This window comes from Pelobates fuscus, chromosome 1 (assembly GCF_036172605.1).
Source record: "Pelobates fuscus isolate aPelFus1 chromosome 1, aPelFus1.pri, whole genome shotgun sequence".
Taxonomy (NCBI): Eukaryota; Metazoa; Chordata; class Amphibia; order Anura; family Pelobatidae; genus Pelobates; species Pelobates fuscus.
In genome coordinates, this window is record NC_086317.1 from 62,408,318 (window position 1) to 62,422,854 (window position 14,537).

The 14,537-nt window shown below is 42.2% G+C and overlaps 1 protein-coding gene across 2 annotated transcripts in view; it reads left to right on the forward strand.

Moving 5' to 3' along the window:
• Positions 1–8,676: 8,676 nt before the first annotated feature.
• The window catches only part of DCBLD2 (discoidin, CUB and LCCL domain containing 2), a 57,203-nt gene continuing 51,342 nt past the window's right edge, over positions 8,677–14,537 (forward strand). For both annotated transcript variants that reach the window (XM_063448871.1, XM_063448880.1), the window contains exon 1: positions 8,677–9,094. In XM_063448871.1, coding sequence (XP_063304941.1) covers positions 9,010–9,094 — 85 coding nt within the window. In that variant the 5' untranslated portion in view covers positions 8,677–9,009. The remainder of the gene's footprint in view (positions 9,095–14,537) is intronic.

Here is a 14,537-nt window from a genome sequence, read left to right on the forward strand (position 1 = left end):
CCAGTGCACTGCTTTGCCCGGGGGCCCATAATGTCGTTAAGGTGGCACTGGTGGGTGGGTGGGATGGAGGGCTGCGAGGGAGTACTGACTTACGTGCTGTTACAGCACTCCTCCCTCTGCCGCCAGGAGACAGGAAATGACGTCAACCAGGCGCCGCCGCCTGATTGACGTAATTTCCTGTTACCCGGCAACATCAGCGGAGCGAGTAGTACTGGAGCAGCACGTAAGTCAGTGCTCCCTCGCGCCCACAACCCCTCACAGCAGTGGGAAGGAATCAAATCCACCAGGTAGGGAGCCTGGGTGGACTTCAAACTCCCACCCGCACCAAAAAAAACCCAAAAATATTATTTATGTGCAGGGAGAGGAAGATATACAGGGGGAAGGGGGATGTGGCGAAACCAACCTCGCCACTGTGAACTGGAGAAGCCTGGTTGCTCGCCTGCTCCCTTTGGACTATTGCCCTGCAGGTTAAACCGTTTATTTTCCCTGCAGAAAGGCTTATTCGTGTGATCTGAGTGCCATTCATCTAATAATGTGCGCTCAGATCAAAGCTATCTGGGGATATGTAGAAATGTGTGTTTTATGTACTAAATGTATCAGTATGTAATTTTATGTCTTTTACTGTCTTTTTGTCTGCCATGTGGGTAATGGAGTTTTGCCTCTGTCCTGGGAGGTAATTAGATTCCTTCCCCAATTATCTCCAGGTCAGAGGGGAGGGATTGTGAGGCATTGTGGGAGGTAACTTGTGTGTGATTGGTGTATTGTGTAATTGTTGTAAATCCCTCCCTTGCATGGGAGAAGCCTTTATAAGCCTGTTGTGTGAATAAATCAGTGTTGTTGCTGTTTAACCCTGAAGCTGAAGTGTTGTCTCATTCTTGGGGGGAATTTGACTGTATGCCGATTGCCAGGAGTGTAAGCTGTTCGTATTGCTTTTCCTGTTCGGCTGCTTCCAGGGTTCGTGTGTCTGCTGTTCGAGAGTTGGTGAATACGTGCAGTTTGGAGTTCGGGAGGTTGGTGATTGCAGTAGCTGCTGGTCTATCTGAAAGAGGATTATCACCTAAACTGGGTTTTATCCCCTTGTGTGCAAAACGGTCCGCAACAGGGGATATGCTGGGGTAGTGAGGGGAAGAGAAGAGGAAAATCTGGGGGAGAGAATAGGAGATGCTGCGGGGAGAGAGGAGGAGATGCTGCGGGGAGAGAGGAGGAGATGCTGCGGGGAGAGAGGAGGAGATGCTGCGGGGAGAGAAGAGGAGATGCTGCGGGGAGAAAAGAGGAGATGCTGCGGGGAGAAAAGAGGAGATGCTGCGGGGAGAGAAGAGGAGATGCTGCGGGGAGAGAAGAGGAGATGCTGTGGGAAGAGAAGAGGAGATGCTGAGGGGAGAGAGGAAGAGGAGAATCTGAGGGAAAGAGGGGGAGATTCTGGGGGGGGGAGGGAGAGGAAGAGGGAGGAGAGTTCCCCAGTGCCGAGGGAAGATGCTGTGGGGAAAGAAGAGGAGAATTAGTTCGGACAACTGTACAAGTTGTTTTTTCTAAACTTAAACCTCAGTATTCAGGTTTAATTGCTGTGTTGGCACTTTGAGGAAAAAAAGTTGGCATGTATTGCGGTTTGGGCACTCTGGCTCAAAAAGGTTCGCCATCACTGGCCTAGCCCCTGAATGCTAGGCAGCTGCCTAAGGTCACCGTATGGTTAATCCTGCTCTGACTTTTTCCACATTGCAGTCAGTAAAGAAAAAGCATACAGAGAAGAGGAGTAATTAAACAGACGGCCACTAGAGGCACTTCCTTGCTGCTAACGGACTTTTGGTCCACTGACTCTCGAGTCTCGACGTCCTCACGCTATGCATGAGGACCTCCAGCATCAGCTATTTCCAGCAACAGCTATTCAATGCTTTCCTATGGGGAGGCCTAATGCACACTCAGCAATTGCCGTGCATGTGAATTAGCGCCCACTTGTCAAAAGACATAAGACGAGGTGAAGCCGTGACCCTGATAAAGTAAGTAAATAAAAGGTTTTTAACCTTTTATTCACGTGTGTGGGGGGGGGGGGGGGAGGGGGGGCACGAGGGAGGGCGGAGGAAGAGGAAGCTATAGTGCCTTTAATGTGTTTTACACCCACCTGATAAAGTCTGTAAGTGGAGTAGTCAATGGAAGAATCCACTCCTATGCCAAAGGTCACAATGCTGAAGAACAACACTCAATTACAATCCTACAGAGAGTGAATAATATAATCTGGCCTAATAGAAGTCTGTGCACCATTTCTGCAAGGCCAAAGGCCAGGCTGCTATTTCCAGAATTTGTGTGCGTAGACTCCATTTGGTTCTTAGTTCATAATAAACTGTTGTTAAGGAGAAGCCTTCCATTCCATGAAGGTATGTAAGCATACATTGCAGGGATTCCATGGCAGCATGCCCCATAAACAAAGGTCCCGGGGACAGCTGGGTTGACAAGTAAAAAATCTTTTTTTTTTTTTTTTGCACAAATCTAATATTTTTGTGCACAAAACTAATATTAGGAGTATTACATATGCAGCACTTGTGGAATATGGGTCTGACAGATAGTCTAGTAGCCCAAGTTACTGTAGCCTTCTGGCAGGGTCAGATTAAGGACTTCATGGACATGGTTCTGAGGATTCTGGTGGGCTTCATTGTGAAAATACATGAAATGAAAAATGCAGACTAAACTTTTAAATTATCTATATACGAATTATATTAGAAACCTATTGAAAACATTCATTCATTCCTCGTTCATAATAGAAAACAGGATTATTAAAGGGACACTATACTCAAAAGAACCACTACTTCTTAATATAGTGATTCTGGTGTACAGGGCCTGTCCTTGGAAGAAGAACATTGTAAACCCTGTCTTTGTACTGATGCTCGAAAGCCAGCCATTACAGGCACTTCCTGGACGAGGTCTTGCAATCTTTGCAGGATCTACGTTCAGCATCTCCATGATCTCCATGATTCAATGCATGTCTATGATGAGATGCAGCAAAGCAATTTGCCATGCAAGCACCATAGCCTCCCAATAGGAAAGCATTGGATTGGCTGAGATCATCATGATTATTGATCTCAGTAAGGGAAATGGGGCAGCATTGGAGACTGGTGCAGTGCGATATAAGGTTAGTTAAAGCAGCACTGTCGCCGTTTTTTTTGCAGAATTTGATAACATTTGGTAACACCGCACTGGGTGTCCGGTGGAAGGGGAGTGGGGGGTGGGTAGTGAAGGGTGAGTTCTACTTACCTGAACCTGTCCCTCCCGAATGCCCCAATTTTTTCCCGCCTCGTGTTAATATATGAGGAATAGTACAGACTTTCATTATATGTTTCCATGGATCCACTTTAAAGCCGATACACTAATGGAACATATGCATTCTATCAGTAGAATGTATACGTGGGATGGTGGAATACACATGGAAGAGGATGGTGGGAACCATGTGCATGTTACTTTGCGCAGCACCAGGACGCAGATATGGGTATGTTCACAAGGCGGAACTGTACCACTGTTGAAACGCACGCCGCAACAGATAATATTCATCAGACAATTACACCAATTACTTCATCTACATAAACCAGTTGGACACAGAACTTATTTATCCCCGAAGACGTCCTGGATTCAGACTAAACGCGTTGGATTTGTGTTTTTTTTAATTTATTTTATTATTCTGCTGCTGCTTACCCCTGCTAGTTACAGTACTTCTCTTGTTACCTGGATCGGAAGGATTTTCACATTGATCCACTTGCAGTGGAGATGGGCTATATTTTATCTTACTTTTTGCAAGTGCATATATTCATTTAATTCTTTTGTACATATAATATTGCACAAATATCTGTGCTTTATTGCAATGAAAGCTAACAGTTAAAATGCCATGCAGAACTTGGAAAATAACACAATTTGTTTAATTTCTCACACTTTTTTTTAGATTTTAACCATATTAAATTATGTTTCATATTTAAATATTTGATATGAAATGAAATGCGTTTCTTTTAAACAAAATGTAATCTAATGTGTGTGCACGTAATATGAAACAGATAAATGATGGTTGAACAGACATAGCTCCGAGCAAGCAATTTCTGTCAATTATTTATGGTTTTAGTTTCTTTTTAAGCTATAAGGATCATCACCGGCAACCCACGAAATGTAAAAAAATATATATAATATTAAGACTGTCCTTTGTGGGCAAATAAAAAATATGGAAACACTACTAGAGGGAGAGCATTAAAGGGGCTCTCCAGTGCCAGGAAAACAAATCCGTTTTCCTGGCACTGCAGAATCCTGCAGTGCCCTCTCCCTTCCACCTCCATCCCATGTTGCTGAAGGAGTTAAAGGACCACTATAGGGTCTTTAGGTCCCCCCACCCTCATGACCCCCCTTCTCCCCTGCCGGACTGAAGGGGTTAACTCTTACTTTTCTCCAGCGCCAGGCTCCCTCAGCACTGGAGAACTCTCCTCCCTCTTCAAACGTCAGCTTTGAATGCGCATGCGCGGCAAGAGCCGTGCGTGCATACAATCAGTCCATAGGATTGGAAAGCATTTCTCAATAAATCCAAAGGCGACGCTGGAGATCCTCTTGCATAGTGTGAGGACTTCCAGCGTCATCTTAAACACTTTTCGTGTTTTAAGAAGCCGGAAGTCCCTTTAGTGGCTGTCTGATAGATAGACAGCCACTAGAGGAGGACTTAAAGGGACACTATAGTCACCTGAACTCACTGCTCAATCATCTGCCATTTAAGAGTTAAATACCTTTGTTTATGAACTCTAGTCACACCTCCCTGCATGTGACTTGCACAGCCTTCCATAAACACTTCCTGTAAAGAGAGCACTATTTAGGCTTTCTTTATTGCAAGTTCTGTTTAATTAAGATTTGCTTATCCCCTGCTATGTTAATAGCTTCCTAGACCCTGCAAGAGCCTCCTGTATGTGATTAAAGTTCAATTTAGAGATTGAGATACAATTATTTAAGGTAAATTACATCTGTTTGAAAGTGAAACCAGTTTTTTTTTTTGTTCATGCAGGCTCTGTCAATCATAGCCAGGGGAGGTGTGGCTAGGGCTGCATAAACAGAAACAAAGTGATTTAACTCCTAAATTACAGTGAATTAAGCAGTGAAATTGCAGGGGAATGATCCATACACTAAAACTGCTTTATTTAGCTAAAGTAATTTAGGTGACTATAGTGTTCCTTTAACCCTGCAACGTAATTATTACCACTCCCATGGGCAGAAACGGTCTGGGTGCCTGGAGTGTCTCTTTAACTGATCAGTATTTACTAAAGTGAAACTGGTCAGGAGTTCAAAGTAAATTTTAACCCCTTAAGGACCGCTGACGGTTCAGGACCGTCAGCGGTAAAACGTGCGGTTGGACCGCTGACGGTCCTGAACCGTCATAACGGTTTTGGGCAACTTACCTGATCGCCGTCGGTCCCACGGCGGCGATCAGCTCTCCTCCCGGTCCAGGGGGACTGCCTGTCTGCCCGGGCAGTCCCCCCTCGGCAGATCAGGACCCCACGGCCATGTGATCACTCGATCACATGACCGCAATAGGGGTCTGTGTATCTGCCTGCAGGGGGACTGTCTGTGCTGACAGGCAGTCTCCCTGCAAGTGGAAAATCATAAAATAAAGTGTAAAAAAAAAGAAATCGGTGTAAAAAAAATAATAATATGTGTATATATATATGATATATATACATGTATTATATCTATATATACCTATATATAATATATGTATATATATATAATATATAATGTCACACTAAGTGTATTTTTATATTTATATATACGTATATTAATATAAAAATACACTTATATTTAAATTACACACGAATATATACAATATATATAATAACTATATATATGGTATATATATATTATTATAAAATACAAATAATATGTTAATAAAAATAAATAACAAAAAATAAAAATAATTTTTAATAAATAAAAAAAAATTATATATATATATTCAATTTTATTCTAACAGTATTTTGATATTGATATATATATATTTATATCAAAATACACTTAGAATGTAATGATATATATCTCTATGTATAAATAAATAAATAAAAATAATACAAAATATACATATGTCCACATACATAATTACATAAATAATTTCATAAATATACACGTAGACGTCAAATACATAAATATGTATATATATTAAAATTCTACGTGCATATTTATGTCATATTTTTACCTAATTAAGTAATTTTAATGATTGCAATTTGAGGGACCTGCCTGCCAACCCAGGCCAAAAGTCCAGATAATTTAATTTGCTAGCACTGTGTTTAACCCTGTAACTTTCTATGACACCCTAAATCCTGTACATGGGGGTACTGTTTTACTCGGGAGACTTTGCTGAACACAAATATTAGTGTTTCAAAACAGTAAAACATATCACAGCGATGATATTGTCAGTGAAAGTGAAGTTTTTTGCATTTTTCACACACAAACAGCTCTTTCACTGAGGATATTATTGCTGTGATATATTTTACTGTTCTGATACACTAATATTTGTGTTCAGCGAAGTCTCCTGAGTATAACAGTACCCCACATGTAGAGGTTTTATAGTGTTTGTGAAAGTTACAGGGTCAAATATAAGGCTTGATTTTACTTTTTTTTTTTTTTATTGAAATTTGTCAGATTGGTTAGGTTGCCTTTGAGAGCGTATGGTAGCCAAGGAATGAGAATTAGCCCCATGATGGCATACCATTTGCAAAAGAAGACAACCCTAGGTATTGCAAATGGGGTATGTTCAGCCTTTTTTAGTAGCCACTTAGTCACAAACACCGGCCAAAGTTAGCGTTTTTTGCATTTTTAACACACAAACAAATATAAATGCTAACTTTGGCCAGTGTTTGTGACTAGGTGGCTACTAAAAAAGACTGGACATACCCCATTTTGAATACCCTGGGTTGTCTACTTTAAAAAATATGTACATGTTAGGTGTGTTTCGGGGATTTATGACAGATAACGGTGTAACAATGTCACTATTGATACATTTAAAATATATATATATTGAAACAGCAATTTCCTACTTGTATTTATAGGCCTATAACTTGCAAAAAAAAGCAATAAAGCATGTAAACACTGGGTGTTTTTAAACTCGGGACAAAATTTTGAATCTATTTAGCAGTTTTTTTCATTAGCTTTTGTAGATAAGTAAAAGATTTTTCAAGTAAAAGTCCAAAAACATGTTTTTTTTTATATTTTTTTACCATATTTTATTATTTTTTTTAAATACAATATATGACATAATATAAATACTGGTATGTAAAGAAAGCCCTTCTTGTCGTGAAAAAAACAATATATAACTTGTATGGGAACCGTAAATGAGAGAGCGGAAAATTACAGCTAAACACAAACACCACAAAAGTGTTAAAACTGCTCTGGTCCTTAACGTACAAACATCGCAAAAACAGGCCGGTCCTTAAGGGGTTAATTGTGAAACCAAAGTAGCCAAACTGGAAGCACTGCTGACTAGTTTTTACCTATTATTATCTTAAAGGTGAAATTCACTTCTCATTCCAGACCATTCTCATTGTATTGATTGACCCTGGCAGTAATAGGTTAAAGGGAAACTCCAGTGCCAGAAAAACAATCCGTTTTTCTGGCACTGGAGGGTCCTTCTCCCTCCCACCCCCCAATACCCGGTTACTGAAGGGGTGACAACCCCTTCAGTCACTTACCTGGGACAGCGGCGATGTCCCTCGCCGCTGTCTCCGCCTCCGCGAAGCTCCTCCCAGTGATTGCGTCGGCCGGTGGGCGAGATTCGGCCGAGGAGACGTAATGCGCATGCGCGGAAATGCCGCGCATGCGCATTATGTCTCCCCATAGGAAAGCATTGAAAAATCATTTCAATGCTTTCCTATGGGGTTTTGAGCGACGCTGGAGGTCCTCACACAGCGTGAGGACGTCCAGCGACGCTCTAGCACAGGTTTCCTGTGCTAGAACCCAGGAAGTGACCTCTAGTGGCTGTCTAGTAGACAGCCACTAGAGGTGGAGTTAACCCTGCAATGTAATTATTGCAGTTTATGAAAAACTGCAATAATTACACTTGCAGGGTTAAGGGTAGTGGGAGTTGGCACCCAGACCACTCCAATGGGCAGAAGTGGTCTGGGTGCCTGGAGTGTCCCTTTAATTGATGAGGGTTATTGTTGACAGGGTCACTGGAGGATCTCAGAAACCACCAGGCAGTATGTTATTGAAAGGAAATATCTACCACAGGGAGTGAATTGTTACATAAAATGACATTATTATGGGCAATGTGGGGGTAAAACTCCACAAGGTGCTCTGAAAGGGTTAGTTTTATATTAATCGCACTATAAGAGATATTTAATAGTAACTGTAAATGTCAGAGACCCTGCTCTGTCACAGTAATATCTCCAGCTCTCCATACATGGGCACACACCAGCCTCTGCTATAGTCTACGTGACTTCTAGAGTGGGCGGGGTCAGTCCGGGCGCACAAAGTCTACAGTCCATAAAGGTAGCTTCCCCGGCTGTTCTAAAACTAAAACTCCCATGATGCTTTGCTAGCTAGCGGCTAGCTCTACCTTTCCAGTCCATCCCATCCCACACATGAGGCTGTGTCCCTGGCGGTCTCCTCCATGCACCAACCCACTGAAAGCAAGGGGGCGGGGCTCTGTAGGCCACGCCCTCCCAGTCCCTCCGCCCCCCCCCCTGTTTAACCCCAGGATTCCCATCGCGCGGTGCGGACGGAGTGCGGTGCTGGGCATTCCCCGGGCGGCTCCGGAGTGCGAGGAGTTAAGGCGGTGCATGCTGGCAGCGCAGTGACCCGCAGCCCGCCGGAAGGACTCGGAGCAGGGGGGTGCGCGCGCACTGGCCCCCAGGAGCCGACACACACAGACAGGCTGGTTCCATTCCCCTCGCTCTCTCTCACTGAAAGTTCTATCCTGGGGTTCTAGCACTCTCTGCGTGGAGTAGTGCGGGCAGGGAGCGGGCGCACGGCAGCGGCAGCCCCCAGGATAATGCATGCGGATTGCAGGCCGGCATGGAGCTGTGCGCTGTGGCTGTGAGCCGACTGCTCACTCTGATCCTCGTCTGCTCGCTCTGCCGGACTACCAGCGCACAGAACGGTAAGCAGACTGCAACCCCTGTCACCCTCAGCCATGGGGGATTACAACTCCCAGCATGCTCAGCCAGCGCTGGCTCACACTTTTACACACCGTTATGGACTGTGGCTCCCAGCATGCTCAGCCAGCCCTGTGATCTCTGTGTGTGTGTGTGTCATTGATGGTTATTGTCCCCATGCCCATCCAGCCATCACCATATGGGAAGGTACATTATAGCTAAACTGTGCTGCACTCCAGGGTCGTCATGCTCCCCCACTCATTGTTTGGACAGGTCACTGATGGCTTGTGTTTGGACAGCCAGATGTCTATTCTCTTACAGACATTACTTTATGGGTAGCTCACTGATAGCTGTTTGTTAGGTGTCCATGCAGATCTAGCATTGGTGTGTGGGGGTAGGTGTCCATGCAGATCTAGCCATTGGTGTGTGGGGGTAGGTGTCCATGCAGATCTAGCCATTGGTGTGTGGGGGTAGGTGTCCATGCAGATCTAGCCATTGGTGTGTGGGGGTAGGTGTCCATGCAGATCTAGCCATTGGTGTGTGGGGGTAGGTGTCCATGCAGATCTAGCCATTGGTGTGTGGGGGTAGGTGTCCATGCAGATCTAGCCATTGGTGTGTGGGGGTAGGTGTCCATGCAGATCTAGCCATTGGTGTGTGGGGGTAGGTGTCCATGCAGATCTAGCCATTGGTGTGTGGGGGTAGGTGTCCATGCAGATCTAGCCATTGGTGTGTGGGGGTAGGTGTCCATGCAGATCTAGCCATTGGTGTGTGGGGGTAGGTGTCCATGCAGATCTAGCCATTGGTGTGTGGGGGTAGGTGTCCATGCAGATCTAGCCATTGGTGTGTGGGGGTAGGTGTCCATGCAGATCTAGCCATTGGTGTGTGGGGGTAGGTGTCCATGCAGATCTAGCCATTGGTGTGTGGGGGTAGGTGTCCATGCAGATCTAGCCATTGGTGTGTGGGGGTAGGAGTCCATGCAGATCTAGCCATTGGTGTGTGGGGGTAGGTGTCCATGCAGATCTAGCCATTGGTGTGTGGGGGTAGGTGTCCATGCAGATCTAGCCATTGGTGTGTGGGGGTAGGTGTCCATGCAGATCTAGCCATTGGTGTGTGGGGGTAGGTGTCCATGCAGATCTAGCCATTGGTGTGTGGGGGTAGGTGTCCATGCATGTCTAGCCATTGGTGTGTGGGGGTAGGTGTCCATGCATGTCTAGCCATTGTTGCGTTGGTAGGTGTCCATGCAGATCTAGCCAGTGATGTGTGTGGGTAGGTGTCCATGCAGATCTAGCCAGTGATGTGTGTGGGTAGGTGTCCATGCAGATCTAGCCAGTGATGTGTGTGGGTAGGTGTCCATGCAGATCTAGCCAGTGATGTGTGTGGGTAGGTGTCCATGCAGATCTATAGCCAGTGATGTGTGTGGGTAGGTGTCCATGCAGATCTATAGCCAGTGAGGTAGGTTGGTCTGTGGTGGGCAATGTTTGGTGCTGTTGTTGTAGTTTACAGGACATCATGTAAGTTCAGCTGCTTCTCTGTGGGTCTGTCAAAGGTGGCTAATGTTTGGTAGTCCAGCAGTAGTGGATTACGGGATTCATCCTGAAGGCATGAAGCAAACAAGTTTAGCAAATAGGTGTCTGTGCATCAGAGAGAATGATGCTTGATGCCTAAAAGCTGACCCTTGTGTGGGACATTGGATAGAATGTTTCTATAGTAACCCCAAATATGTATAGAATTCATGGAATGGATTATGGTATGACATTGGACAGGGCATCAGAAATCTCACACCACATTCACATAAGCCAAAGAGCTAAAGGTTTGATTTAACCGGTGTAGGAAAAGTCACTAGTCCACCCACTAAAAGGGAATCCTGAAAGTGAAATATATTTCATAAATAACCCTTTAAGCTGTGCTGAACACTTTGAGAACAGGCCTGATAGTCTCAACTGCTATTAGAAATGAAGCAGAAATCTTTGCCAAATGTGTGAAATTTCTATTTTATTACATTATAGTGACCTTAGGAAATTTAAATATTTTGTGATCCAGATCATGCATTGTGTTAAAACACAGTGGGGCCCATTTGACAGTTTTTTGTTTTTGTTTTTTTACATTTATGTTTATGAAGTTCTTCACCCTAGAGTGGCACTTCCTATGGTAAAAATGAACTCTGATATTGCACCTCTGAGTAATTCCCATTAGAAGATGCATTGGACCTTATATGTATTAAAATTCCAGTTACACAGAACTGGATTACTGGATATATATATATATATATATATATATATATATATATATATATATATATATATATATATATATATATGAGATTTTATGGCATACAGTAATCCACAGTATACAATAGCAGAGTTAAAACGTCTGGCCAAAGTGGTAATAAAAAATGCTTTCCATCCTGGCCAAAAAAAATCATTAAATGCCCCTGGCTTTACAAAGGATTGGAATAATTTGGGTATAGTGGATATTAGGGAGCTGATATGACTTTAAGGTGACTACACTCTGTCTGGCTGTATGTGCAATAGGGAAGCCCGCACGTTCACATCTCAGTGTGGCAATACTGGATGCAGTACAAAAACAGCCATCTCCAGTACAATAAGATAATGAAAATACTGCAACTCCAATTAGATTAAGTGATGGCTTAATCCATTCAAAGTTACACCAAGGTCCACTTTTGGACACCCCTGGATTAAACGGTCACCAAATCTAATTGGAGCTGCAGTGTTTTCGTTTGTTTTATTCTTTTTGGGTTTATGACTGTATCGCTGTTTTGGAATCAGTTGTGTAATATTATGAGAGCTTTATACAAATTATTTTGCAATGATGGAGAGGGATGTTTATCCTAAGACTGGTGTTTGGTGGTACCATCGAAGTCCAGAGGAGGAAGAGAGACTTGATTGAATACATTAGACTGCCAGTCTCTAAAAGAGAACTGCACACTTGTGTTAGTATTTCTTTTTTTTTTTTTTTTTTCAATGATATTTATGGTGTTAACATATTATGGTGCAGTGGGAATATTAAAAGCACGGCTCTACATATTAAAGTGGCCTCTTACTACATGTACAAAACTTGTCTTCAAACAGACATTGTGAATCACACGAGTATGTCAACAATGAAATGAAATTGACATGAGCTGCGAACATATTGATTGCCAAACTCCAGACACTGTGACCATACTGCCAATTATTTACTTCTCAGCACTGGCTCCTTCAATTACGTACTTCTTGGGCTAAATTCGATTAAAATCCTTCTTTATCTGCATTCGATGGCTCTAGATTGTAATCATTTTTATACCTGCACTTACATTGTTCCTATGTATTAACTCCCTGTTCCATAATATTTTAAAACCAAATAGCCAATATACATAAACGTTTATGCCCAACGATTATCAGTGAAGATTTTGATGTTTTCAACATAGTGGTGCTGGGTATTGGATGATGGTGTGGAAGAGGTTAAGCCTTGGTTTTGCAAGGTCCCTTAGAGGCTGAGTACTAATGAGTAACAGCCCTGCAGTGTCCTGCTGTGTGCTTTCCAAATAAAAACACTGTTCTCTTCCTTAGCTGGACAGGCCTGTAGTCCTTCTTTGAACTGTATTGTCTATTTGTCCCTAAATTCTCTGAATAACCGTAGATCAGTCACTGTGCCCCAGAATGGTGTATATTGGGCTGTAAACAACATTTAAAGCTGCAATTTTAACCTTTTGAGTTCCAAAGGGATGGTGGATGCCATTATGCCTCCTACTCCAGGCAGTGCATGTTCTTTTACTGCTTTAAATATGCATTTTGTTGTGTTTTGCGTGTTGTCTATATGTTTAACCACAGTATCCTTTAATATTGAAGATGAAATGACTTGATAAGGAGTATGATCAGTCATTTTAGCACAATTTGGCAACATCTGATGTGTACACTATGTTAAGGGAGCTATGGTGTGAAATTCTACTTCTGCAGAATGACCAAAGACTGGACTTCTAAAATGACAAAATCAGCGCTAAATTAATAATAAAAAAATAATAATAAAAAAAAAACTCTTTTATTTCTTCATATCAAAAAATAGCTTGCACAGAAGTCCATAGGGGGAAGTACCGGAAAAAAGGATCAGTGTCTTAACACATTTTATACGATTAGTAGTTCATTCGAGATGCAGTTTCCCAGTGCTGTGATTTCCCCTGTGGTCTTCTGTGTAATATATATATATTTTCTTATTATTATTTGAAGAAATAAAGCTGTTTATCATTAACTATTTTTGGGAATGCAAAAAAAAAATAACATTTATGGCAGCCTTTTGTTATAGTGTCCTTTTTTAAACCCAATCGTCACTAGTCAGGGAAAGATTGAGAGAAGGGATGGTGCTAAAGTTGTTTTCTGGTGTACTTAACTGTTGATACTTTTGCCGCTTCTATGGACACATACATTTGTTTCTAGTACATGACAATCACTGAAATAGCCAATTAACTCTGCTAGACTTAGAACCATCCCTACATTACATTTAATCCTTGTATCCTTGGTCTGTCTAGGTCTTATTTCAAGCTAAGTTGCAAACAATGGCCTTATCTTTCTTTTTATTATGAAGTTCACGGCTAGAATATCAGCCTCCCAACTCCTAAAGCATTTTAAATACACAGTCTGCAGATTGATTGTGCTTGAGTATTTGCCATTTATTTTTATGAAACGATATTATACAATGACCTGCTCTAGTTTGTTGGCCATGATGACACTGAGGCTTACACAGGTTACAAAAAAAAAAGTAAATATAATTCTTAGCAAATACAAGGTGGGAAAATGAATTACAGTATAAGGAAATGCATGCGCCGATCCACAAGGTCATCAACAAATTCTACTTTTATTTAGGGGTCCTTATTTTGCAATACTGTGTATTCCCATTTTTAATTTCTTACTTTTTATCCTCTAGGTTTTCTTGTCACATTGCCACAGTATAGTGGAATACTTGATATTCAAGTGTAATTTTGATACATTTAGTTGTTGTTTTTTTTTTTTAGACTTTTTTTTTTCCCAAAAGTTACGCCTTCAGCTATTTTAAAACTATGCCATGATTCTTTGCAATCCTTAAAGAAACACTCCAGACGTCATGACAATGTATACCATGATAGGCTAGGAGCATGCATGTGACTCTCTCAGCCTATTCTTGTCCCACAATTTATGCTCAAGTTAATAAGGAGGTGTTAGCCAAAAGTGGAGGCACCACGAGAATTTGGAGACCCAGTTTCACCTTTAGACCCTAATTGTCAGGGCTCATTAAACATCTCTTTAAATGTCACATTTCCATTCAATACAGTTCTGGGATCACTTTAACTAGATCTATGATTTTTTAAAAAAATGTTTGCATTTATTTTGCATGGTTTATACGATCTCCACATTGAATGTATTGCACACATATTTTTCCCATGTATGTTTTGCAGCAAGCGCTCTATCTTATTCCAGTGCA